Source organism: Dromiciops gliroides, chromosome 1 (genome assembly GCF_019393635.1).
Source record: "Dromiciops gliroides isolate mDroGli1 chromosome 1, mDroGli1.pri, whole genome shotgun sequence".
Classification (NCBI taxonomy): domain Eukaryota; kingdom Metazoa; phylum Chordata; class Mammalia; order Microbiotheria; family Microbiotheriidae; genus Dromiciops; species Dromiciops gliroides.
The window spans coordinates 79,895,693-79,923,692 of record NC_057861.1 but is presented as its reverse complement, the minus strand read 5'-3'; the positions used below and the strand labels follow the sequence as shown (position 1 = coordinate 79,923,692).

Below are 28,000 nucleotides of genomic sequence, written 5' to 3'. Positions count from 1 at the left end.
CTTCCAGCTGCCTCCTCTTAAGCTCTCTACCCATCAGCCAGACTGGGGAGCTATCTCCCAGACATGTTTTGACCTTTTTTTTTTAAACATCTAAACCTTTGTTCTCTCCATTTTCTAACCCTGAAGTGTCCTCCCCCAATCTCTACTTTTTGAAATTCTGTCCATCCTTTCAGGCCCAGTGTGGCAGCCACCTCTTCCAAGAAGCCTTCTTTGATTCCTGCTCCACTTCCCCAAAATAAGAGTGATTTTTCCTTCTGTGGGTCTTCATAAGCCTAAGAGAGAAATTTCACCTTTCACTCAAAAAAGTGTGAGATGTACAAATTTAGAGCCATTTCCACTCCAAATGTTCATATGAACTATTTGTGCCCGACCTGTGGTAGAGCATTCTGAGCTTGTAGTGGACTGATCAACCACAATGGGACACACTCTATGTTATCTCCAACATAGTGATGTCATTTTGGTCCTTTTGGAGAAAGACACCAACCAACCAACCAACCATCTATGAGTGGCCCCCTGTCACTGACCCTTTGGGCCTTTCACAGCTGATCCCTGAGACCTGCCTTCAGCTATTTTACCTTTTGCTTCTTACTAAGATTTTCTGAATCCTAAACTTCCAGCTCAAGTTTTTATGAGTTTTCTTGGCTCTTAGAACTCCCAAATTTGTTGTTCCAAATCCTTGCTGTCTTGCCTTGTCCAGTCATTTATCACATCGTCCAGGTTGCTATTCCTCATTTGATATAATGGTTAAAAAAAAACCCCAAGGTTCAAAAAACCAATCTTTTTACTAAAATCATCTTACTATCTTAGGGTAGAAGCCATTCTCAAGGTACTTCAAAAAGCGTTTGAGAGAAAAACAAAAATGACCAGCCACAAAGTTAAAAGCAGTAATAAGGGGGCTTCTTGGGGTATCACGGGCTCCCCACCAAAATCCCAAAACTGCCTTATATTCTTTATTGCCCCAAGGGGGCCACAGGCGGGTCCCAGATCAGGTCACACTGAGGCAGAGTTCACTCACACTGCCTCAGGTCTGCACTCTCTCACTTCCTTACTTAAGAGTCCCAGCTGGTGTTATGGGAATATAAGGAGGGTTAATGTCTACCTCCCCAGTTCTTGCAGACAACAACCTTCTTTTGCCAAGGCCAACATCTTCAGATGTTGTTTCTTAGCCTGTTTCCTTCCCTTCTAGTAACAACAACAATAACAGCTCCTATCTCTGCACTTCGTTAAAAGTTTCATAAAATTTGTTCCTCCAACAGCTCAGTGAGTAAGCTAGTGCAATAATTGTTATCCTCATTTTATAGAGAAGGAAACTGAGTCTTACATGGGGAAAATGACTTTCCATGACCTCATGGTGAGGTAATATCAGCTGGCATTTGAAACCAGGTCTCCTTATTTCAAATAACAACGATAATAGTACTAGAATTAGATTTCAGTAATGCAAAATGGTGAAGTGGATTGGGGACTGGTTGAAGCAGTTAGGTGACCTACTGGATAGAAAGCTGAACCTGGAGTCAGGAAGACTCAAGTTCAAATCCAGACTCAGACACTAGCGGTCTGACCTTCGGGCAAGTCACTTAAAAAAAAAAATCTTTGTCTGCTTCAGTTTCCTTATCTGTAAAATGGGGACATTAATAGTACCTACCACCCAGGGTTGTTGTGAGGATCAAATGAGATAATATTTATAAGGTGCTTTGTAAACATCAAAGCATTATATAAATTTAGCTATTGTTATTACTGAATGACCACACCTTAAAAGTAGTCATTAATGGGGATTGAAGTTATTTTGGAGGGAGTGGAGTGTCCCAGACTTTGACCTTGGATCTGAGTTCTTCATTTTTATGAGTGACCTGAATAAAGGCATAGATGATCACATTTTAATCAAATTTATAGATGATATAGAATTGGAAAGGGTTGTTAACACTTTATATGATAGAGTCAGGGCCCAAAAAGATCTTGACCAAGGTGGGCCAAATTTAATAAGATTAAATTTAATACAGAAAATATGAAGAACTACATCTGAGTTCAGAAGATCATTTTCACAAGTACAGAATGCTGTCTGCCCACACCATACCCACTTGACAGGAGACACTCATCCATGGTGTGAGCTGTTCCTCCCCACTTTGTCTCATCTACAGATTGGATGAGCGTACTGTTGTCTGTGCTTTTACCAGATTCGTAGGATCTTAGAGAATGCATTTTTGAGACCTTCTAGTCTGATCCCTCACCGAGCAGGAATTTTCTTTATTGAATATCTAAGAAGTGGTTGTCTAAGCATCCTCTGAAGGCCTCCGGGGAGCTCCTCCCGAGGGAGGGCCATTCTGCTTTTGGATATCTCTAATTTTTATAAGTTTTTTCTGTACACTGAACCCAAGTCTATACCTTCTACCCACTGTTTCTAGTTCTGGCCTCTGGGGCCAAGTGGAATAATTCAAATGCCTCTTCTCTGTGATAGCCCTTCAAACCATAGGACCATAGATTTAGAGCTCAAAGGGGACTTAGATACCAATGAGTCCAACCCTCACATTTTACATATGAAGAAACAGAGTCCCAGAGGTTAGGTGACTTGTTCAGGGTTGAACAGCTATTTAGTGTCTGAGAGAAGATTTGAACTCAGGTCTTCCTGACTCCAAGTCCATTGCTCTATCCACCATGCCATTTTGACTCAAATAATTGAAGATAGCTGCTATGTCCTGCTAAGTTTTTGCTTTCTAGGAGAAACATCCGTAGTCCCTTCATCTGATCCTGTTATGGCTTGATTTCAGTCCCTTTCACCAGCCATCCTGGCTGCCTTCCTCTGCACCCTCTGCAGTTTATCCATGACCTTCCTAAGCTGGGCATTCAGAACTGAACACCATCCTTCTCCCTTTTATTCCCTAGGAGATGATCTCAGAGCACTATGGTGAGGACAGCACTTCCTATGAAGTGGAGATCAAGAAGCTCATGGACCTGAGACAGGTATGTGGACAGGTAGCCAGTTACCCACCGGACTGTGCACAGCAGGGGTATAACATGTGCTGTATGCACACCTATGAGGGTGAGGGATGTGGGGGAGAAACTCAAGGGTGAGGACAGGATGAATGAAGGAGCTGGACTTGGAATCAGAAAATACCTGGGTTCTAGTTCTGGCTTTGCCACTTATTAGCTGATTAGCCTCCATTGATTTCATTGTCCCCATTTGTAAGAATGAAAGGATTAGGCTAGGTTGTCTCTCATCTCTCTTTTAGCTTTAAACTTTTGTGACTCAGTAGTAGTAGTAATCATAACAATAATAATAGCTTAATGTTTATGTATCACCTACTGTGTGTCAGGCACCAGGATAAGCATTTCAGTAGTAATAGCTAACATTTATATAGTACTTACTATGTACTGGGGATGGCTACCTGGTATAGTGGATAGAGAGCTAGGCCTGGAGTCAGGAAGACTCTTCTTCCTGAGTTCAAATCTGGCCTCAAATACTTCCTAGCTGTGCGACCCTGGGCAAGTCACTTAACTCGATTTGCTTTAGTTCCTCAGGTGCAAAATGAGCTAGAGAAGGAAATGGCAAAGTACTCTGGTATCTTGCCAAGAAAACCCCAAATGGGGTCATGGAGAGTCAGACGTGACTTAAACGACTGAATAACAAAAAAGGCCCTGTGTGAGGAGCCTTATAAATATTACGTCGTTTTATCCTCCCAACAACCAGGGAAGGGGTAGGTGCTATTTTTATTCCCATTTTATAGATGAGGAAACTGAGGCAGAGTGACTTGTCCAGAGTCACACAGCTAATAAGTGTTTAAGGCTAGATTTGAACTCTGATCATCCTGAGTCCAGGCCCAGTACTCTATCCTCTGCACCAACCAGCTGTCCCAGGTAGGAACAGCTAGGACCTGAGTCTCTTGAATCCCAGTTCTGCCATGTGGTAAGAGCTAGAAGGGGTGTTAGAGATCATTTAACTCTGCCTCCTCATTTTGCAGACGAGAAGACTGAGGCCCAGATTCCAAATCCTATCCTGTTTTCTTTCTACTGGAAAAAAGTTTTGGTATCAGTCAAAAATGACAATTGGAGGATTAATGAATTGAAAGATGTGAACCTTATTTGCCCTTGGGGAGCCTCCTCTCTGAGAGGGAGATAATAATAGTAATAATAACAGTAATAAAAACAACTAACATTTATATGGCATTTAATAATGTGCCAGGCACTATGCTAAGTGATTTACCGTTATTATCTTGTTTGATCCTTACAATAACCTTGGGAGGTAGGTGCTATTATTATCTGCAATTTACAGTTGGGGAAACTGAGGCAGGGGTTAAGCAACTTGCCCATGGTCACACAGCTTGTAAATGTCTGAGGCTGCATTTGAACTTGGGTCTTTTGACTCCAGGTCTGGAGTTCTATCCATTGTACCACATACACATGGTATTCCCCAAATCCTGGAGTTTCCCATTCTACCTCCCCTCTACCTCCTTCCTAGCTAAGGACAGGAGTGAAAAAAGACCTGGACTGAAAGTCAATTGGTCCTGGCCCTATCTCTGACACTTGCTGTGTGACTATGGGCCAGTTGCTTTGCCTTTCTGGGCCTCTGTTTCCCCATTAGTACCATGAAGAGATTGGAATGTCACTTCTTGCTCTAATATTCTGGCCCAAAAGGAGGGAGGGAAAGATGAGCCAGCAGGGAGTAGATATCTGGGATTAGTAGGACCTCACAGAGCCCCTTGCTCCCACCCATGCACCCCTTAGCTCCCCAGTCATACATCCAAGTTCCTATTGAAGGTTGTACAATACCTTCTTCCTTGAACCAGGGTTCTGCTAGAGGCAGGGGCTATATGTTCTTCTCTAGACTGGGGATTGCTTGGTGTGGTTGATTTGGAGTCATGAGGTCCAGATTGTAATCTTGGCTCTGCTGTTGCCTCAGGGTACAATCCTGGGCCTTAAATTGGAATGATAACTCCTGCCATGTAGAGTTCTTGTGAGTTGCTGTGAGACTGGGGTGAGGGAATGAAGAGGAAAGGGCCTCGAAAAAAATAAAACATGACAAACACTTGTTATTGCATAAATGAAAACCTGTCCTTTGTCAAATGGCGTTAGGTACCAACGTTTACCAGTCCGTAGCAGGACTCTCCCCTTCTAAGAATAGCCCATGTTTGGATAGATAAGCTTTGGTCTGGTTTTTAAACAATGGAAAGCATGCTTAATTCGAAAGTCAGTTAATTCTAGAGGAGAGTAGGGGGTCACACTGGGAAGGCATCCTGGAGAAGACCAACTGGTTTTGGATGGGAGCATGGATTCCCCCCTTTGGTGGAACCAGACATGCTGCTCTCCTGATCCATTGTGGAGAGAACCCGTTTGGGGTGGTGGTGGATGTTTCCATTGACTCCAGTTAATAGGACTGGACTGACCCTAGCCTGTCTCTTTTCTCCTAACTTTTCCCTCTTACTGTTAAGGGAATCACCATCCTCCTTGGTCACCCAGGCTTGCAACCTAGGTGTCATCTTCAGCTTCTCATTCTCCCACACACAACCCCACTGCCATATCTAGTCCATCGCCAGATCCTATCAATTGCATCTTCTGAACATCTCTCTCTACCTCTTCTCTCCTGCAACATTGCCCCCAGCCTAGTCCGGGCTTTCAACACCTTACGCCTAGGCTGTTGCAGTAGCCTGCTGGTTGATTTCCCTGCCTCAAGTCTCTTCCCATTCCAGTCCATTCTCCACTCAGCTGTCACAGGTCTGATCATGTCACACATACCACCCCCATTCAGTCAACTCCAGTGGCTTCCTATTGCCTCCAGGATCCAGTATAACATTCTTTGTTTGGCTTTTAAAGTCCTCCATAAGCTGACCCCTTATCTTTCCAGTCTTCTCACACTTTACCCCCTTCTATTCCATGATTCAGTGGCACTAGACTTCCTGCTATTCTTGAAACAAGACATTCTCCATCTCCTGACTCAATGCCTTTGTTTTTTTGTTTTTGTTTTTTTTTTTAAAGTGAGGCAGTTGGGGTTAAGTGACTTGCCCAGGGTCACACAGCTAGTAAGTGTTAAGTGTCTGAGGCTGGATTTGAACTCCGGTCCTCCTGACTCCAGGGCCGGTGTTCTATCCACTGCGCCATCTAGCTGCCCTGACTCAATGTCTTTGTACTAGCCAGCCTCCATGCCTAGAATCTTCTCCCTCCTCATTTCCTCCTTCTGTCTTCCCTGGCTTCCTTCAGGTCTTAGTTAAAAATTGTGCCTTTCCTGAGCCCCCTTAGTGCTAGTGCCTTTCCTCTGAGATTATCTCCAATATCATGTCTGTCTGTCTGTCTAGTTTGGATGTGGTTGTTTACATATTGTCTCCCTAAGAAATGTAAGCTCCATTAGGGCAGGGATTGTTTTCTCTTTTTTTTATTTCCCCAACAATTAGCCCAGTGTCTGGCTATAGTCATAAGCAATGAATAAATGGTTGTTGTCTTGACTGTTTTGGTTCTCTCTCCTACAGGCCATTCGAACCCCTAGCAGGAATGAAACGGGTCTGGACCTCCTCATGGAATACTATAACCAGCTCTATTTTCTGGACCTCCGCTTCTTTTCTCCCAGTAGAAACCTTGGAGTCTTCTTCCATTGGTGAGCAAGGGATGAACTGGTTGGTGGCTTCTTTCTCAGAGATACAGAAAATGATGGAGGGACAGGACACAGGACATGGCCTCTGCCCTTAATTTTGATGTGCTAGCCTGACAGACCTTCCTAAATTTAACCATGACCTCTTTCTTCCTTTTCTTTCCATTTTCCTAAAGTCTGACCACACGTGCAGCTACCATCTTAGGTGGGAAGCCATAGTCATACCTTTGGAATTGGCTACCTTGTGATGTAATGAGCATTTCTCTTTCACTAGAGGTGTTTGATCAGAGACTGGGCAGTAAAAAATGGATTTATTGGGGTTGCTGCTGTAGAGGGGATGTTCTGTTTTGGGCTAGATTTGTCCCAAAATGGAATGTGTAGGGAGTAGTCTTGACTATTGATTAAGTTCTCAGGGCAGATATGATCTGTATCTGTAGAGGAAATGACAAAATCCTAGGTCAGTGAAGGCTTGAGGTAAAGTATTTCATAGAATCACAGAATGGTAGGACCTTAAACTCACAGAACATTGGTGTCTTAGAAGGATTCTGATCATTTTAGGCTCAGAGAAACTTGAAATTATAGGATCTTGAACTATTGGAAGCCCAGAGTGGGAAGAAACCTCACAGGGCATCTCAGTCTGTTCTTCTTTTCCCCCTCATTCAGTGATCCCCTTAAAGCATCTCTTACAGGCAGATGAAGAAATCATTTCTTCTCCTCTGTGTGATACTTGTCTTTTCAACCAGATGAGGAGCTTTCTGAGGTCTGGGATTCTGCTTTATACCCTTCCTACCCTTCCTCCTGTCTTCCTCACCCACAGTGTACCCTGGTTTGATCCGGGTCCACATGGATTGGTCCGATGAAAGCATGAAGGGGTAGCTAAGCCAATAGTTCTGTCAATGGGCATATGTGTTGGGCAGAGAAGTCCTCAGCGTGACTCAGACACTTCCATTTCTCTTCCTTTCTGCAGGTATGACTCCCTTACTGGGGTCCCCTCCCACCAGAGAACCCTGGCCTTTGAGAAGGGGAGTGTCCTTTTTAACATTGGTGCCCTTTATACCCAGATTGGGGCCCGGCAGGACCGGGGTACCAGGACGGGCATTGACTGTGCCATTGAGGCCTTCCAGAGAGCGGCAGGTATGTCTCCCCACCCCCCAGAGATGGGATGGCTACCTTTGGGCAACAGAATCATTTCTTTTTGTTGTTGTTATTGTTGTTTTTGCAGGCAATGGGGGTTAAGTGACTTGCCCAGGGTCACACAGCTAGTAAGTGTTAAGTGTCTGAGGCCGGATTTGAACTCAGGTCCTCCTGAATCCAGGGCCGGTGCTTTAACCACTGCGCCACCTAGCTGCCCCAACAGAATCATTTCTTGCTGGAGGTTTTTAGGAGCAAGCAGTTTATCTGCAGGTGCTAGGGCCTGATTTGCACAAAATGTGCATGTATTTTTGTTTTGATCCCTCTAGTATGGGATAAGGGAGCCAGAGGGAGGAGGAGGCATACCCCTGTCATTACTGAGACTTGGCTTTGGCGTGGGGAGAGTTATACTTAAAACAAAACAAAAACTCTGTATAGAGGGGGCTAGTGTGTAGAGATAATAAACTTAGGTGGTTTGGTCTCTGGGCCAGTGAATAGGCACAGGGACTGGGTGGTGGGGAAGTGAGGGCAAAACTAAATGCTGCAGTGGAGTAGTGTTTGGGCAGTGATCTGCCTGGTATCAAGGTTTCTTGACCACAGATGAAACTGGGAAAAGATAGGACTTCAGTGACTTTGTGACACAGGGTCATTGTACTCCAGTACTTGAAGCACAGCCCAATGCATGAGACTCTTCCCATGGATGTACAACATAGGGTGCCCAGACATGAGATGTCCAGAATATGCCACCTTGGTCACCAGACAGACTGCTGGGCCAGGATGAGGTCTCCCTTTGATCTCTTCCTCTCCCTTCTATTAACATACTCCATTTTGTAGCTAAAGTATCAGGGCCAATTTAAGGGCACCGCCTCAGAGGCTTGGGCTCATCCTGATTTGATCTTCTCCCTATAGACAATCTCAGAGTAGTAGAGAGGCTGGTGCCAGGAATATTGGAAGGAAAGAGTTGCTCCCTTTTTGCCCCTACAGCTCAATTGCCTTGCTTCCCTGTTTGAGGCAAAAGTTGGACCCAAGGGTTGAGAAGGAATTTTGTGGAACCTAGAGGGGGACCATTTCTCGTTTGGTGTTCTCTGATCCCACAGGTGCCTTTAACTACCTGAAGGAAAACTTTTCTAATGCTCCAAGCTTGGACATGAGTGTGGCCTCTCTCTCCATGTTGGTTCGGCTCATGACCGCCCAGGTCCAGGAGTGCGTCTTTGAGCAGCTTACTCTGGCCGGGACCCCCCAAGAGCCTCTCTCCCAGATGAGACTTGCCCAGGAAGCAGCCCGAGTATGTCACTCAACTTCCCTGGGGACAATGAGGGGTTCCAAGACAGGTTGTGTCAGTGGTTGGTTGCCTCTGTGAGGGAGGGGAGATGAGGCAATCTTTGAAGCAGGAGCTACCCCCATTAAGAACCTAAATTTGATAGAACTTGGCAACAGATTGAATATTGGGTGAGGTGAAAGAGAGTGAAAAGTTGAGAAAGACATCCAAGTTATGAGCCTGGGGGACTGGAAGGATGGTGGTGCCCTTTACAGTGATAGTAAAGTTTGGAGGGGAGCAGAATTCGGTGGGGAAGGTTAATGAGTTCAGTTTGGACATGCTCCATTTAAGATACCTGTGGAACATCCAGTTTGAGATGCCTAATAGGCTGTTAGAGATGTGAGTCTAGAGGCTAAGAAAGAGACTTGGGCTGTCTAAGTAAATCTGAGAATCATTAGCATAGAAATGACAACTGAAACCTTGAGAGTGAATGAGATCACCAAGTGAAACAGTATAGAGGGAGAAGAGAGGACAGCCCAGAACAGAACCCTGGGGGACACCTATCTGCATGAAGACCCAGCAAAGGAGACTGAGAAGGAGTAGTCAGACAGGTAGGAGAAGGATCAGGAAACCTAGAGAGAAGAGAGTATCAAGGAGAGGGATGATCAACAGTAGGAAGATTTTTCTGGCAGCTTTGTGGGGGATGAATTGGAGACGAGAGACTAGAGGCAAGGAAGCCAATTGGGAGGCTGTTAGTCTGAACGAGTGATAATGAGAACCTCAATAAGGGTGGTGGTCTTGTCTAAGTGGAAAGTAGAGAAAGGAGTGAATGTGAGAGAGATTGTGGAAGTAGAATCAATTAGACTTAGCAACTGATTGAATGGGGAATAGGGAGGTGGGGTGGAGGAGGAAAAAGTCAAGGGTGACTGAGATTAAAAACTTGATTGATTGGGAGGGAGGGGATACCCTGGCCACAAATAAAACTTTCGGTTGGAGGGAGGGCAAGTTTAATGAGAAGGATAATGACTTCTATTTTGGGACATCCAGTAGAACGGTCCAGGAGGAAGTTGTCGATGTGAGATTGGAGTTGAGGTTAGAAATAGGACAGGATATATAGATTTGGGAACCATTTGTAGAAATGATCATGGAACCGTGGAAGTTGATGAGATTACCAAGGAGTAATAGAGAGAAAGGAGTGCCCAGCACACAGACTTCTTTGCACATATAGATCTAGGATGCCGAGGAGGGATGAGCCAGCAAAGGAGATTGGGAAAGGTGCAGTCAGGTAGGGTGGGAGGAGAACCAGGTGTCATGGGAGCCAAGAGAGGAAAGGATGCCTAAGAATAGTGGCCCACGGTGTCAGATGCTACAGAAAGGTCAAGAAGGATGAAGACTTAAAAAAAAAAAAAAGCCCATTGGATTTAGTGGTAAACAGATTATTAGTAATCTTGGGAGGTGAAGCTTTAGTTAAGTGGTAAGATTGGAAGCCAGATTGCAGGGATTAAGAAGTGAGGGGTAAGTGAGGACATGGGGGGGGGGAACAAATATAGATGACTCTAGGTGTTTGGCAGTAAAAGGGAAGAGAGAAATAGATAACTTGAGAGGATGGCCTGGTTGAGGGTGGGTTTTCTGAGGAATGTTTGCCGACATAAGAAAAGGAGGTGATACAGATAGACAACGAAGAGGAAAGAGGGGCTGGTTGGAGGGGCAAGCTGTGGGAAGACACGGGAGAGGACGGGATAAAGCACCCAGACGGAAGGGTTGGCCCTGACCAGAAAGAGCACCTTGTCATCAGAGACAGGAGGAAAAGGGGAGGAAATGTCTGAAGGTAAGAGAGGGGTTCTGAGTTATAACGTAGGGAGACTGAGCTCACAGCAAACGCCCTTGATTTTCTCAATAAAGGAGGTGACCAGGTCATGTAGTGAGAGAATCAGGGGAAGGGGAGCAGCAAAATTGAAAAAAGAGGTTTGGAACAGCTAATGTGGGAAATCAGGGAAAAAACCATCGCCTACTGCTCTTTTTGGGGGGGGGGGGCTATGAGGTTAAGTGACTTGCCTAAGGTCACACAGCTAGTAAGTATCAAGTGTCTGAGGCTGGATTTGAACTCAGGTCCTCCTGAATCCAGGGCAGGAGCTTTATCCACTGTTCCACCTAGCTGCCCCCTCCTACTGTTCTTATTATGCTTTTATTGTGTAGAAGACATTTAGTATTTTTTTTTGTTTTTTTTTAGTGAGGCAATTGGGGTTAAGTGACTTGCCCAGGGTCACACAGCTAGTAAGTGTTAAGTGTCTGAGGCCGGATTTGAACTCAGGTACTCCTGACTCCAGGGCCGATGCTCTATCCACTGCTCCATCTAGCTGCCCCCAGAAGACATTTAGTATTAAATCTATTTGCTAATTGTTCTTCCTAGCAAGGACCCTGATTGTCACCACTGCCACTATTATTGATTAAGACCCAGCCCCACTAATGAGCCAATGTTTAAATTGTCCTTCCCCACCATAAATTATGCATTACATCACTAGTTACAGTTGTTATTGGTGTCAAATGTGGCTTAGCTGCCCACAACACTCCTGAGTGGGTTTGGCAGAGCCAGAGTAAAATGTAATTGGGAAATATTTAATGAGATAAATACAAATAGAATAGAACATAAATGATGTTAGTAAGTGTTTTTTAAAGTCAGGATCCTTATGTTTAGTTTAGCAGTCCTGTTTCTGTTTGAGTTTGACCCCACCCATGTAGGTCATGGCTATCTTCTGATTAGCCTGTTATCAGATTGTTCCTGTGTGCATACCCTTCTGGACCTGGTATTTGTTTAATTTATGGCTGCTGTCCTCACTAGGGGCTGTAAGCAAATCAGTATTATTGGAAGGCTTTTTAATTTTGTCAGCATAGGGAGGTCTTCATTTGGGAACTCCCTACATTACTTCAGATGACAACTGTCTGACTCACTAAGTAAATTCTAAGGAGTTGCTTGAGGTCACAAAGGCAGTAAATTTTGGAGGTGAGATTTTAATCCAGGTCTTCCTTGACTCCAAGCCCAATACTCTAATTGCTGTTTCTTGGCAAATCAAAGGGGGTTTAATATAAACCATTGCCCTTGAGTACAAAAAAGGTAAAAATAAGCACAATTTCCCCTAGAGTTAACCTCTGTTGTGATGTGCCAACGAATACTCATATGGATGGTGAAATAAATAATCTACAAATGGAGAATAGTGAAGGGATAAGAGTGTTATCCTTGGAGTCAGAGGACCACAGAGTAGAGAGCCAAGCTCCCTGGAAGTCTTTAAGCAAAGGCTCCCTGACCACTTGTCAAGAGTATTATAGTGTGGAGGTTCCTTTCCAGGTAGGAATTGGACTAGATGGTCTCTAGAAGTAGGGGCTTCTGTGACTTGGGTTCAAATTCTGCAGTGCTGTTACTTCCCATGTGATGTCTGTCAAGTCATTTGTTTTTGTGGCTGTAAGATGAAAGGGCTTGAACTAGCTCATAGCTTTGTGGGTTTAGGGCTGGAAGGGATTTTAGAGATCATCCTGTCTAACTGCCTCATTTTATAGATGGGGAAATATGTAGGCCTAGAGGAGTGACTTGTCCAAGGTCACGCCGGAGAGAGTTGATATTCAAGCCCAGATCTTCTGATTCTAGCCGTAGTATTTTTCAGTGTGCTACACACTGCCTTTGACTTGTAAGGTCCCTTTTAGCTGCAACTCTACGATCTGATGCTGATCCTATGACTGGTTGGTGGGTGGTCCCTCAGTTGAGGTGTTGGCCATTCATAGACGTGGCACAGCAGGCATAGTTTTGAATAGAGTTGGGGGGACGGGGGGGGGGGAGAGAAATTCTAATTGTTTTGAGAAAACTACCTGGGGTGAGGGCACATGGGGAATTTCAGGAAGTGTGAATGATGGAAATTGATGCCCAGTAACCCAATAATAGCTAATATTTATATAGTATTTTAAGATTTACAAAATGCTTTGCCAATATTAATTCATTTTATCTTCACAACCCTGAGGGGAGCACTATCATTAACTTCATTTTCTAGATGAGAAAACTGAGACAAAGAGAGGTTAAATGACTTCCCCAGGGTCAAACAGCTAGTGTCTGAGACTGGATTTGAACTCAGGTCTTCCTGAATCCAGGTCTAGCGCTGTGTACAGTGTGCCACCTAGCTGCAACCAAGGTTGGGAAAAGACAGATGGAAGGACTCTCAGTAGAATTAACTCTTTGGAATGGAATGAGATCATGAAAATCCTTTCTCCGCATTCCACATACCTGTGCTTTCCATCCTTTTACAGAAATGATGTGAGTCAGGAATAGGCCAAGAAAGTGCTGTAATATAAGGGGTTTTTCACAGCTAGGTTTCAACATCATAGCTCTTTGCCTCTCATTCCATCTGTCTCTTGTTTGGTCTTTTTGTCCATCTGTCTCTTTACCTCTTATCTTGCTGCCTCGCTGTTGCTCACTTTTTTTTTTCATAGCTCTAGTCTCTTTGCCTCCACAGCTGAACTCTGGGATTGAGAAGGGGATAATGTGTGTGTGTGTGTGTGTGTGTGTGTGTGTGCGCTCGAGTGCGTGTATGTGCATACCTGTACCTGTGCCTTCTGCTTGTGGGGATTTCAGGCCTTTTATTTCATGGCAGTAAAGGAATGAGGGCAGGGGATTGATGGAGGGAGTTAGAAACAGAGGTATAGATGGCGGATAGAAGAAGAGGTAGAAGGATGGGGGAAGAGGCAGGCATTGTAAATGGAGGGTGGGTATAGAAGAATGGTGAAAGGATAGTCAAGATGATGGATACGAGGAGGCAAGAAGAGATAGAGAATAAGACAGGAGCAGACAAGGATCCAGAAGGTGATGGGATGGAGGCTGGGAGAATGTTGAGGGAAGTGTACGGTAATGGAAGAACTTGGAGTGTACAGAAGAAGAGGAAGAGAGGTGTGAAGGGATGGAGGTGATTGGAATAAATAGAAGGGAAGAGGCAGAAGGGACAGAAGAGTAGACAGAGGGGAGAACAGGTAGAAAAGACAAGACAGTTCATGGTGCAGTGGAAGGTGGGTGAATCTAGAGAGGAGACTGGAGGTAAAGGGATCCAGGAGGAGATGGGCAGGTGAAGGAGAAATGGAAGAGAAAGGTGAGGAGGATTAGATGGGGGGATGAAGGGGCATCAGCAGGAAGTGAATGGGGGATGGGGAAGAAGGGAGATAGAGATAGGGGAGGAGACTGAGCGGGACGGGCCCAGGGAAGGAGACCAGGGGCAGTGAGTGGCCTGGCTTCTGGCTATAGGGGTGGGGGTGGGGAGGCAGGGGCCGTGGGCACTTTGATGGGCCCCACTCATGGTCCTGCTGCTGACAGGTGGAGGACGTGTACTCCCTCGTGTACCAGACCATGGTCCAGCCACCTGTCAGAGACTATGTGCCCTTCTCCTGGACCACCATGGTGAATGTCAAGGCCAAACACTTCCGAGGCCTGTCCCACTACTATGCTGCCATTGCCCTCTGTGATGGGCCCGGTGAGTACACGTCTAGCTTGGTCTGGCCCCGGTCCCTGGGCTTCCCATCCTATCCCACACCTCTCCCAAGCTCCATCTGTTACCTGCCAACTGTCCCTTCTCCCATCCAGCTCCTTTGTTGACCCTTGCCCTTGCCTTGGGTTGGATGTGTGTGCCGACGCTGCCCTCCTCCTTTGACCCTCTCTGCTTGCTTGTTGACAGTGTCTCTGCCCCTGGGGTGCTCAGTTCTTCTACTGACTCTGCTTTCTCTTCTGCCTGTTTGACTCCTTTAAAAAAATACTGTTGCCTTTGTCTGGCTCATTTGTCGTTATAACCACCCTCTCTGAGCTCGATTGCTTTGTTGACGCTGTCACCTCCTGGGCAGTTTATTTGTTGTGCAGACTCAGGAGGGATTAGGTAGAGAAAGAAGGTCTCTCCCAGAGTCCAGTTCCCCAAGCAAGAGTGAGAGTTCCCTGCCCTACAGACTGCTGTGTGAGTGTTGGGGAGGGAGGAATGTCAGGGAAAACACCGAGCCCTGTGGCCGGCAGCCGTGGCCAGCTGGGAGAGCATCCCTGGCTTCCTGGACAGGCTTCCTGGCCTTTGGGACCTTATCACAATGTCATTCTTCCTCTTGCCTTCATCATCACCAGAATCTTTGTGATTTGGTTCACAAGAACCTGCCAAATCCTTCTCTATCCTGGGCATTGTTAGGGAGACCAAGGCTGTGCTGTAGAGAGATAATGAGAATTGAGATACAGCCCCTGCCCATGAACCGGGGCTGACATGTCCTGCCAGTCAGTTGCTATGAGGTTGAGATGCAGATGGCATTCTCTGCCCCCTCTCCCCCGCCCCAGCTTCTGCTTAATGAGGGGATTAGACTTCCCTTTTTTGTGCTGCGGCTGCCTTTGGCAGGCTGATGAAGCTCATGGACCCCTTTTCAGAATAAGGTTTTCATATACATAAAATAAAATACATAGAATCACAAAGGAAACCAAATATACTGAAATGAAGATGTGATTTTGTTTTTATCCAAGTTCATAAACCCTTGGGGGGCAGAACCCCTAGACTAGATGATCTTTGAGGGTCCTTCTTGTTTTAAATCTATGCTCTAAGCTGAGTTATAAATACTGAAGGCATTGGGAATCCCAGAGTAAACTAAACAAGGCTAGATGACCAATCAAAGAGAGCTTCCTGGAGGAGGTTACTCAGAATCAGTAGAGAAGTCCCTCCCATAACATGGATGGTACAGCCATCTCTCCCTGTCCTCTCTTGCCAGTTGTAGCAGACTCAGAGATTCCCAAATATGAGAAAGCTTTTCTCCAATTCCACGTCACGGTGCCCGAGGGCCCTTCGCTACCTGTTCTCCTTCAGGACTCTGAGGAACGGAGAAAACTCGGTAAAGGGTCCCCTGGGGCTGGAGGAGAGGGCCCCATGGGCTTCAGCCTGGGGAGGATAAGGGTGGTGCCACAGAACCCATTGCTGTTGCTCCATGATTCTTCCCAGATCCCCTTCCTCGGTGGTGCCTAATCAGGCATGTCTTAGAGCTCAGTATTTAGAGAGAGAAACTTTTTATAGCACGAAGAGTCAGAATGCATGCTCAGCACAAGTGGACAAATCTTAAGGACACAGCCTGGTGACAGAGTCCAGCCTGGCCCACTTATGTGAAAACGTTACTGGGGTGGGAGAAGGGGATATTGAAAGCTCTGGGTTCAAGTGCCTACTCTGCCCCTTAGTAGATGTGTGACTTTGGGCAGGTCAGATGAGGGGTTTGGCCTAGATAATCTCTAAGGTCATTGCAGTTAGGCCGCTCAGTTGGATAGAGTTCAGTTCTGGCTTCAGACATTTAGTAGCTGTGTGACCCTGAGCAAGTCACTTAACCTTTGTCTGCCTCAGTTTCCTCAACTATAAAATGGGAATAATAATAGCATTTACCTCCCGGTGTTGTGAGGATCAAAGGAGATAATATTTGTGTAGCCTAGCACAGCAGTAGTGCTATATAAATGCTAGCTCTAGTTATTATTATTGTTGTTGTTAAGGTCCCTTTTAGCTCTAAATACTGTTATCCTAACACTAGTCCTCCCTCCGGCCTGGCTCTTCCAGACCTGGATGTCTGGATCCTCTCTTAGGTTCCTTGCTCCCCATCCCCTCCAAGTCCAGCTCAGCTCCCAAGACACTGAAGGTGTTAGCTGGTTATTTCTGTGGGAGCAATCCCTGTGTCGAGGTCGGGCAGCAGCTCTCTATGCAGGGCCTGCCCTGACTCAGTGAGTGGGCAGTTCTCTCCCCATGAACCCCACTCCTAGACATCTTCCAGCATGGACTCAGCCAGTCTTGACTCAGTCCCTCCTTTGCTAAAGGCCTTGGACAACACCAACGACCCACCCTTTTGTTGACAAGGTCACCACTCCCCCAGCTCAAGACCTCCTTTGCCTAATTAAGTCCTTTGTTGACCCAGCAGAGATTAGAGCCGGCATGCCATGCCCAGCTGGGAAGATGCCTCCCCCGCAGGGGAAGATTTCTCCTCTTCCTCCACTCAGCCCCTGCCCCTCAACGTACATACATGGCAGGGCATGTGATCAGTGCAGAGGTTTGGGGAGGAGAGATCCTCACAGCGATTGAGGTTCAGAAGGGCTTCATTGAGGATGTGGGACCAAAAGCCCAGCTTTGGGCTTTGAAGAAATTGGAGAATTGGGAATTGGAGAAGAAGAGGACCTAGAACTGGCATTGGCTGGAGAAGAGGGAGCATGAACGATCCAATTCCACAAACATTTATTAAACTCTTACTGTATGCTAGGTGGTATGTTTGGTGTTGGGGGGGGTACAAAGATAGAAAATGACACAGTCTTGGCTCTCAAGGAGGGAGACAACATGGTTTAGTGGAAAGAGACTTTGGATTTGAGATTAGAATATATGATTCTGAATCCCAGCTCTGCCCACATAGTATGACCTAAGTCATCTGGGGCAGGTGACTCAACTTATCTAAAATCTAATTAATTATCTTTCCCCAAAACCCTCTCCCCATTTCAGTTTATTCCTGTTATTGTGGAGGTACCACCATCCTCCCAGGCCTACAGACTCACAACCTAGCTGTCATCCTTGACTCCTCATTCTCTCTCATCCCCCATAAGCAGTCAGTGGTCACGACTTGCCAATTTTACCTTTGTAACATGTGTTCCCTTCTCTTCTGTGACACGGCCACTGCCTGATCCCCTTACACTAGACTATTGTGAGAACCTGCTGATTGGTGTCTGCCCACTCTAATCCACCCTCCATTCAGGTGTCTTCCTAAAATGCAAGTGTGTCCATTTTACCTCCTCAACCCTAATGGTTCCCTGATGACTCCTAAAATGACTCTCTTTTGGCTTTCAAAGGCCTGAATAACTGGTCCCCTTCCTACCTTTCCAGTCTTTTTACACCTAACTCCCCTCCACATACTCTGCCATCCAGTGACATTGGCCTCCTGGCCGGAGGCAGAGCCTCCACAACACTCCGTCTTCTGATCCCAGGCATTTTCTCTGACTGTGCTCCATGCCTGGGACTCTCTTCCTCCTCATCGCTGCCTGATGGCTTCCCTGGCTTCCTTTAAGTCTCAGTTAGAGTCCCACCTTCTTCAAGAAGCTTCCCTTAATACTGGCGCCTTCCCTCTATTGATTATCTCCAATTTATCCTTTATACACACACGCACACACATTCTATATTGTGTCTGTACATAGTTATTTTCTGGTTATCTCTTCTATTAGACTGTAAGCTCCTTGTGCTTAGCACAGTACGTGGCACAGCATAAGCACTTAATAAATGCCAGTGACTCGCTGGGCCTCAGACCACGAGATGTGAGGACTGGTTGAAGGAACTGTAGATGTTTAACCCAAAGAAAGGAAGACTTAGTGGAGACACGTAATGGATAGGCACATTCTGATACCTGAAGCCGGAACATTAGAGTGTTTGAAATGACACTGTATCTCCTTCCAGTGATTACAGCAAGTATCACTTGTTTTATCCCCAGTGCCTAGCACAGTGCCTGACCCCCAGTAGTAGATTAATGAATGATGATTGATTGATTGATTATAAGAGGGATTAAACTTAGTCTTCTTGGCCCTAGAATATAAGACATGGGACATCCGGGGAAATTTGTGGAGAGAGAGCTGTTGGCTCCACAGAAGGAATATAATTTCCTAACTGTTTTGTTGGTCAGTCAATTTTGGTCATGTCTGACTCCTTGTGAACCTATTTGAAGTTTTCTTGGCAAAGATCCTGGAGTGGTTTGCCACTTCCTTCTCTTCCTCATTTCACAGATGAGAAAACTGAGGTTAAGTGACTTGACCAAGATCACACAGCTATTAAGCGTCTGAGGCCAGATTTGAACACAGGGAGATGAATCTTTCTGATTCCAGGCCTGGAGCTCTTGCCACTGTGCATTAGAGCTATCCAGATTCTGAATGGGCTGTCTCTTCAAGAGGAAGGTGGATGACCATTTGATAGGGATGGGTAATTTTTGTTTTGTTTTGTTTTTTGGGGGGCAGGGCAATGGGGGTTAAATTACTTGCCCGGGGTCACACAGCTAGTGTCAAGTGTCTGAGGTCAGATTTGAACTCGGGTCCTCCTGACTCTGGGCTGGTGCTTTATCCACTTCACCACCTAGCTGCCCCCTTGATGGGAATGTTTTAATAGCAGACCCCTGCTCAGGTACGTGTTGGACAAGAGACCCTTGAAGTCACTTCTAATTCTGACATTCTGTGCTCTAGAAAATGACAGGGTTGGATTAGATTTCTCAGGTCTGCCAGCTCCAGAGAATATATGGCATGCGTGATGGAAAAAGTCCTAGGCTTGGAGTCTAAAGACCTGGGTTTGAATCCTGCCCTGAATTCTTACCTCTAAGAACAACCTCAGTTTCTTCAATTGTAAAATTGGAGTATTAACACCGAACCATTTACCTCAAAGGGCAAGCACTTTGCAATCCTTAAAGTGCTATAGAAATGGGAGCTCTTATTGTCTCACAACAACCTTAAGAAGTAAGCAGGAGTGTTTTTTGGCATAATAATTATCTGGGCATGTGTCTTATTTCTCCTATGAAAGAACAAATGAATAAGCATTTATTAAATGCTTATAATAATAATAGCAACTAGTATTTATATATATAGCAACTAGCTATATATATATATAGCATTTTGAAGTTAGCAATGCACTTTACAAATATCTCATTTTATCCTCACGATAACTCTGGGAAGTAGGTGCCCATTTATTCCCATTTTACATATGGGGAAACTGAGGCAGGCAGTGGTGAAGTGATTTGCCCAGTTAGGAAGAGTCTGAGGCTGGATTAGAATTCAGGTATTCCTAAAACCAAACCAAACCAAACCAAAAAAAAAAAACAAAAACAAAAAACACCTTGGGGCAGCTAGGTGGTGCAGTGGATAAAGCACTGGCCCTGGATTCAGGAGGACCTGAATTCAAATCCATCCTCAGACACTTGACACTTACTATCTGTGTGACCCTGGGCAAGTCACTTAACCCTCATTGACCTGCCCAAAACAAACAAATAAACAACCAAGAATTCAGGCATTCTTGACTCCAAGCCCAGTGCTCTATCCACTGAGCCACGTAGCTGCTAACCACTGCACAAAGGACTGGGGATACTAACTAGATTCTGAGTTCCACAAAGATAGGGTTGTGTGTTATTTACATTTTCCATCTCCCCTAGAACTGAGCACAGGGCTCTGTAAACAGTAGGTGCTTAATAAAAATGTTTGAGTCAACTTGGATTTAGGAGACTCAGGTTCTATTTTGGTAGCTTCATGGCCCTGTGAGGAGCCCCTTCCCCTCTCCAACCTCAGTACTTCTTCTATAGCACAAGGGGGTTGGGCATCTCTAACTCCTCTGAGCCTCCCCAGCAAAGGCACACCTGCGGAAAGCCATGATGAACCATGAAGAAGCCCTGCGTCTCCATGCGGTTTGCCGCATCCTTCGAAAGATGGACCTGCTGCAGGAGGTTGTGTCACTGGCTCACAGACGCTCCCTGGCCAAGTACTCCGAGATCGACCATGAGGATGACTTCTTTGAGACTGCCGAAGCCCCTGAAGTCCACCGTGAGTGGGGACGCTGGGGGCAGGGCCATAGGCAGGGGCGGTGTATGTGGTTGGTTCCTGGGGTGGTGGAGGGTAAGGGAAAGGAGAGAATTCTACCTGAATGGAGGGAGGGAGAGGAAGAGGCAGTGACTCCCTGGATCTCCCAGGTACTGTGCTTCATAGGACATAGATTCAGAACCAGAAGGGACCTGAGAGATGATCCTTTCCCTCCTACAGATAAGGAGATGGGCTTGTTAATAATTCATCTCCCTCATCCACCACAAAGAGGCAGTCATGTGATTTGAAGTTGGGGACCTGGGTTCAGCTCCCTGTTCTGCTGCCACTTACCTCTGTAACTATGGGCAAGTTACTGCCTGTCTCTGGGCCTCAGCAAAATGAGGAGCCTAGGTGATGTCTACAGTCCTTTCCAGCTCCCAATCTTGGATTCTTTTCGCATCTTTCTAGATGCCTGGTCCTCACAGCTCAGAGGATGAGCAGAGCTGGTTGTTCAGAGAAGCTAAGGTTCAACAAGGGCAAGAAGCCACTTGCTAATATCACACAGGGAGTCAGTGGGGCTGAAGTCCAGATATCCTCATTCTCAGCTTGGGGCTCCTTCTGCTTCTCACTCTCTACTTCTATTCACATGGAGGCAAAATAGAATTGCGGTGTTATTGCCTATGCTACGTTAGCTCATCTACAACAGAGAATGTGATATTTTGTGATTTTTAGAACACAGAATCTTATTAGTCCATAGAACGGACCTTTGATCCAAACCCTTTCTAGAGGAGGAAATTGAGGCCCAGAGAGAGCAGGATTCTAGTTGGCCTGTGATTCCCCATTTAGTTGGGTAAATACCCAACCAAGGCTGTCTCTCTCTTTGTTAAAATGGGGGATGGGACACTTTCTCCCCGTTCAGTGTGTGGCCTTTACCTGCAGAGGGGTAAGTCAGTGTGACCCAGGATCCAAAAGAAGGCAGATTGTGGAGATATGGTGAAAATAGGTGACAGGCTAAAGAAAAGCCTCTTTTCTTGCTTCCTCTGGTATTTCTGGTCTGTGTGTTTTTCAGGGGAAGGACCAGTAGGTGACAGATGGTGGGAAGAATCTTGGGAGTGAGGCAAGAAGGGATTGTTTAATCTGGGAAGGCTTCCTGCAGGAGGGAAAAGTGTATGTTTCTCTTTATTTTGGGAGTCACTCGATGGGAGAATGATGAATTGAGCCAGTTCTGACTTTTCTCTTTGTTCCTGAATCTGACCAATTCTTGACTTTCATATTTTTAGCCAAGACCCACCAGAAGCCAGAGATAAAGACGCCCAACTTCTCCCAGGTGAAGGTGACAGACATCTTCCATCGCTTGGTGAGTCCTCAAGGCCCTCCCTGTGACCTATGGCATTTGCTCTCTGACTAGGGAGCCCAACTCCATTCCTTCCTCAGTGATAATAACTAATATTTAAGTAGTCCTTAGTAATGTGCCAAGCACTGTGCTAAGTTCTGTACAAATCCGATCTCACTGCACCCACATAACAATCCTTGGAGGTAGATGCAATTGTTCTGTCCGTTTTACAGATGAGGAAACCAGGGCAAACAGAAATGAAACGAGTTGCCCTGGGTCACACAGCTGGTAAGTGTTTGAGACAGGATTTGAACTCGGGTTTTCCTGACTCTGGGCCCAGCACTCCATCCACTGCACCTCTTCTTGCTGCTACTCCAGAAGAGAAATGGCGGTGGGGCCTTCTCCCCATTTCACATCCCGAGGGGATCAGAGGGCTTGCCCAGGCACAGAACTAGCTCATGGCCAAGTCTGGAACCCAAGAGTCTCCCGCTCTAGTCCATTTCCATGCTTTTCTCTCTGACCACGAGATTAAAAACCCCGCATTCAGGAACCTTCGGCATTCCCAAACCCCTTCTCCATCCCTGTTCTCGTTTCACCATTAACCCTGTCTCCCACTCAATAAAATGCCTCGGAGGAGAGTAACCTTGTTTTACTCCATAAATTAAAAGTACAATAAATTTTTTAAAAAGATATTACCCTAAATTAGGAAACTGAAGGCCAAGAAGAGGAAGGAGTAAGTCATAGTTTCTGGGCAGCCGAGAAAACTGAGGTATGGGAAGGTTCAGGATTAGAGGTCGTAAGTAGCAGTCTAAGCAGGACCGCTGAGTCTGCCAAATCCTCTGGGGTTCCCATGTAATGTGCTGCTGCTGATTGTGAGGAGCTGGACCCCAGCAAGGCATTGGTCGGGTGATAGGTGGGGAGCAAGTGCACCTGGCTGAGCCTTCTGGCTTCTTTCTCCCAACAGGGGCCCCTGTCCGTTTTCTCTGCCAAGAACCAGTGGCGACTAAAGGGGCCCATACGACTGACTCGAGGCGAAGGTGGCTTTGGATTCACTCTCAGGGGAGATTCTCCCGTTCTCATTGCAGCTGTCATCCCTGGGGGCCGGGCTGAGGTAAGTGAACCCTGGATCCCCAACGGTATGGCTCTGCCTTCAAGGAGACCCCAGGGCTAAGCGGGAGATGGGGCGGGGAGGGTGCCTTGGTGCTGCTGGAAGAGCCATAGAGACTGAGGGGGGGATATCCTGGGCTCCAGGGGCCCCTGGGGCTGAGTGGGGAGACTTAGCTCAGCTCTGAGAGAGCCCCCAGGCATGATGGGAGAGCCAGGTCTCTGCCTTCAGACAGAGCCTTGGCAGGAGCAGAGCCACCAGTGGTAACCCATCCAGCTCAGCATCCCTTATTACACACAGAGATACTAGTATGTGCTGAGGACGGCTCCCTGGGGGAGACCGGTGTGGAGCCAGGTCTGGAAGAAAAGGGGGCAGGGAGGCCCTGCCTGTGGGAAAGTGTCTGTCCCCTACCTGCCTACTACCTGTGATAGATACCTCCCAGCTGTCCTGGCAGGCTTCTCAGCCTGCAGCCTGGATTCCTGCCCATCCTGACTCCTCATCTCCTCTGTCTGACCTCAGCCCTGGCATGTCCTGGCCCAGAGGAGGAGAGAACCTCATAGGATCACATATTTAGAGCCAGAAGGAACTTCTCAGGGGGACCTTTAGTTCAACCCTCTCATTTTACAGATGAGAGAACCGAGGCCCATAGAGATGAGGTGGCTGGCTGCTAGTCACACAGAAAGCATAAGGCAGAAGCAGAATTGGAACCCAGGGTCAGTGTCCTTTACCAGGATTCCAGCCATTGTGAAGGAGGGTTGGTTGGCTGGGTCCAAGGGGTGCCTCTGCCTTGAAAGGTTCAGGGTCTCACTGATTTGGAGCTGATCCAGGCTTCTTGATGCCTCCTGCCAGGGCACTGGCCCCACCACTCAGCCTGTCATAGGAGAACTCCGGAGTCTGGTGCACGCTATACCAGTATCAGCTCCTCTTTCCCAACATGTACCTTCCTTTCCAGTCACAATGGGGCTTTCCCTGTCCCATGAGGAAATAATTCCTGATCTTTGCTCAAGCCATTCCCGTCACTAAACCCGCCCCCGGCTCCACATAGGCTGCTGCTTTCTCAGAGCCTGGGAAACAACACTGCCTATTTGCAGAGAACTCATCACCAACTGGCTCAGTGAGACCCAGGGGAAGCCAGCCACCCCAGGTCAGGGGTTGTTTCCCTAGCGTTTCACCCTCTATCTCCACTCTCTGCAGGCAGCTGGACTGAAGGAGGGCGATTACATTGTCTCTGTGAATGGGGAGCCTTGCAAGTGGGGAAAGCACTCGGAGGTGGTGGCCCTGCTAACAGGTGTGGGAGAGGAAGGTGTAGACATCGAGGTGGTCACCCCCCAGCGAGAGGAGCCGCTTGGTCTGGTAATCCTGAGCTCCAGGAAAGAGCTGCTTTAATAACAGAATCACAGGGCCCCAAATCAACCTGCACCTGAACAGAATTCACTTTACTCCATACCCCACAGGTGGCTAATCCAGCCTTTGCTTGGAGACCTCCTTTGGCGGGGAGCTCACTACCTCCCAAAGTAGCCCATTCTAGTTTGGAATAAACACTAGTTGTTAGGAAGTTTTCAAATTAAATCAAGCCCAAATCTGTCTCTAATTTTTACCCATTGTTCCTGATGTTGGCTTCTTCAGCTGAGCAGAATATTTTTAAAAAACCAAAAAAGTTCATGAACTTTTATTCATTATTTGGCATTTTCTAATGGTTCTGGGTAATTGGGGGGGTGTTAAGGATTATTTCTTGGTTTTAGATGACCCACTATTTATGGGTATCATCTATTTTTTTTAAATGCCTCCTTTTAAATATTATCTTTGCCATGTCCTTGTCTCTCTCTGCATGTAAAGATTTGAGGGGTGATTTTGGGGATGACAGGTGGGAAAGGAGGGGTGGGAGATAGGAGGGGAAAGAGGTGACTTACTGGAGGAGGGTATATGGGGGTGATGGTCTCACTCCTCTTCTCTGTCTATGACCAGGTGGATAAGAAAGCGACTACCTTGGCCTCAGTTGGGCTTTTGCGCAGTGACAAGGAAAATGGTGGGCAGGTCACACTGCCTGGGCCTCTCCTTGGCTGGAACAAGAAGGCTAAGCGGAGCCAGGGCCCGAGGCGGCTCCAGCCTTTCTCCGCAGCAGCAGACAACACATCAGCTTCCCACTGAGGCCCCCGCCCCGGGACATCTTCCTCAGCCTTCCCTACAGGGCCAGTGAACAGAGGCTAGAAGAACTCCTGGCCCTGGCTTGGGAATGTCTGAGAGGCAGCCAGCTTCTGGCTAGTCATGGGAATGGGCCTGGGGATTCCCTTTTGGCTCAGACAGCCCCTGCAGGACCTCAGAGCTGCAGGTGAATGGTCCAGGCATCTTTCCCAACCCCATGCCCCAGCCCAGAGGCACTGGGGGTGGGAGGAGGTCCTGGGATCTCTTCCTCTGAACCTTGTGAACTTTAAAGCACTAGCAAAATGAGCCCTGTTCTTACTATTCTCCTGAGACCCGGTGATATAGCAGAGCTAACACTTGCACTTGTAGCCCACAGACCTGTATTCAGATTCTGGCTGGGCCACTTAAGTAAGTCAATTCCCATGCTCAGGCCTGTTTTCTTAAGTGCTATAGAAATGGAAAGGGCTGATCCCATTGGACTGGATTAGTGAGAACTCATGCGTCTGTAGCATATTAAAATGGACAGCACTTTCCTGAAAGGGAGTTCTAGGATTATTATCTGTTTTACAAAGAAAGAAAACTGGAGCCAAGAGAGAAGATACTTGTTCAGGGTCATTCAGCCAGTAACAAAAAGGAGACTTAAACTTTGGTCTTCCCATTCCAAGCCCTGCCCTGAGATGCCCATCTCAGGGATGAGGTGTGCCACAGCTGTGGGGGCTGCTGTCCCCAGGAGGAAGGAGAGTACTCTTCCCCTTCCCCCTTCCCCCTTCCTCCCTCAGAGGTGCAGTCTCACAGACCCTGACCAGGGTGAGAGGCAGCCTCTGCAATGGGCCTTTGGCTGATTCCACACGGGGCCCTTGTCCTTCTGGGTTTTGATTGAAGGTCCAAAGGAGGGGCCTTAATGGACCTGGAGCCCCGTTCTGTTGTTTTACAGGAGAGGAGACAGATGCAGGACAGGGAAATAACTTGCCCAGGGTGACGCAATGAATCAGAGGCTGCGGTAGAACTGGGCCCTAGGTCTCCTGACTCCAGGCCTGGTGCTCTGCACACCACTTACATTTATAGAGAATTGTGCCCACTAAACATCCGCAGTGTGTTGGGTGTGGGCAGGGGACAGTGGAATGGACCCTGGGGCTAGGCTTCTAGTCCCTGATCCTGGGCAGGTCAACTCTCTTGGCCTCAGTTTCCCCCTCTGTCAAATGAGGAGGTTAGAATTGTTCATCTCTAAGGGCCCAAGAAGTCCTGAGTTCTCTTCAGGGATAGAACCTTCTTCCCTTAATCCCTAACTTTGCCATGTCAGGCATCACCTCCAAGAAGCCTTCCGTGATCACCCTATGTGAAGTGATCTCCACCCCCCCATAAGAATTCAAAGTCCCTGGCTTGGTCTTCATTACAGTGTCATTGTATCACACTCATTTCTGTAGAAACAGTGTTGTGTTAGACTGAACTCCTGGAAGGCAGAGACGTGGCTAGTAGGCACTTAATAAACGTTTGAGTCAAATGAAATTTGTCTGTGTGGCTATGGGGGAGAGGGCATCCTGCTTCTGAAACTCCAGGAGGAGGGGCCCAGATAGTCTGAGAAAAGACACAAAGATACACCACCGGCTTGGAGACCCCAGGGACAAATGGGGACAGAGGGAGGGGAGCTGGTCCCTGGCCCTACCTCAGAGGAGGAGTTCGGGGCATCCCTCTTGCCCCAGGTCATCTGCACATCTCAAAAGCACCTTTCTAAGCTTATTTGGCAAGGATACTGTAGAAGAGATTCCATTTCAGGCATGGTTTTGAGTAGACTGTGTCTTCCACAAGTGTCCAAGATTCCAGGATGCTGAGAAGAGAGGGTTGGGTGTCTGTCTCTGAGTGGCAGGGAAGGCACAGCCACTTTCAAATTAGCTACTTGGTCCAAGGGCAGCAGGATCAATGAGGATATTTCTGAGTTAGGGGACAGATGGAGTTGGAAGCTGTGAGAAGAATCTTCTCCCTCCTTTCCTCCCTCCCTAGAACAGAACCTACATTTTCCTACCTCTCTTCCACACTCAGTAAACTCTGGGTTGTCATTTGGCAGGGATGGATAGTCCTCATATTTTATTTTTGTTTGTTTTTTTTGTTTGTTTTTTTAACAGGGCAATGAGGGTTAAGGGACTTGCCCAGGGTCACACAGCTAGTAAGTGTCAAGTGTCTGAGGCTGGATTTGAATTCAGCTCTTCCTGAATCCAGGGCTGGTGCTTTATCTGCTGTGCCACCTAGCTGCCCCAGTCCTCATATTTTAAATTGGGATTGTCCAGATTTTAGAAAAATGTTCTGAGATCCGAGAATTAGATAGATTAGAACTGAAACTCGAGATCCTGGTTCTCCCAGGTAATATGTAGCTCCCTTTAATAGAGCATGTTAGAAGAGTTCTTGGAGGAAGAACTATTAAGTGGGGGAGGCTAGGTGGACTTGATTTATGTGTTGGTAGGTGAACATTTTTTTTTCCTCTATTCTCTTTATGAATGCTCTCTGGTAAGGGAGGGAGGAATATACTGAGAAATAATAAGTGAGATAACAAAAGCTTTTAATAAAAATTATAAAATAATAATATGGTATGTTAAAGTTACAAAGAATCTCCCTCAAAAACAACTTTGAATTGTAGTAGAGCAAGTGGTATTTTCATAGCCGTTTAACAGTTGAGTAGACAGGATCATTGAGATAAGGATGTGCCCAAGGTCTCAGCTAGTAGATGAGTGAGGCAAGCTTTGATTTGTACTCTGTATGTTGTGCTTTGTGGTAGAAATGCAGAGATTAGGAGGGAGGGGAGGAAGGGAGGGAGGGAGAAAAATTTGGAACTAGAAATCTTATAAAAACAAATGTTGAAAACTATCTCTACATGTGACTAGAAAATAATAAAATACTTTTATGATTAAAAAAAGAAATGCAAAGATTAAATA

General features: G+C 46.6%; 1 protein-coding gene across 2 annotated transcripts in view; it reads left to right on the top strand.

Moving 5' to 3' along the window:
* RHPN1 (rhophilin Rho GTPase binding protein 1) overlaps positions 1-26,577 on the top strand; it is a 52,922-nt gene extending 26,345 nt beyond the window's left edge. The window contains exons 5-15 of one of the 2 annotated variants that reach the window (XM_043976544.1): positions 2,878-2,955; positions 6,453-6,577; positions 7,539-7,705; positions 8,800-8,987; positions 14,305-14,461; positions 15,723-15,836; positions 20,326-20,520; positions 21,777-21,853; positions 22,794-22,940; positions 24,129-24,287; positions 24,900-26,577. In XM_043976544.1, the coding sequence (XP_043832479.1) occupies positions 2,878-2,955; positions 6,453-6,577; positions 7,539-7,705; positions 8,800-8,987; positions 14,305-14,461; positions 15,723-15,836; positions 20,326-20,520; positions 21,777-21,853; positions 22,794-22,940; positions 24,129-24,287; positions 24,900-25,082 (1,590 nt within the window). In that variant the 3' untranslated portion in view covers positions 25,083-26,577. Of the gene's footprint in view, positions 1-2,877; positions 2,956-6,452; positions 6,578-7,538; positions 7,706-8,799; positions 8,988-14,304; positions 14,462-15,716; positions 15,837-20,325; positions 20,521-21,776; positions 21,854-22,793; positions 22,941-24,128; positions 24,288-24,899 lie in introns of both variants that reach the window. The other variant, XM_043976543.1, reaches the window with a different exon arrangement.
* The last annotated feature ends 1,423 nt before the right edge of the window (positions 26,578-28,000 follow it).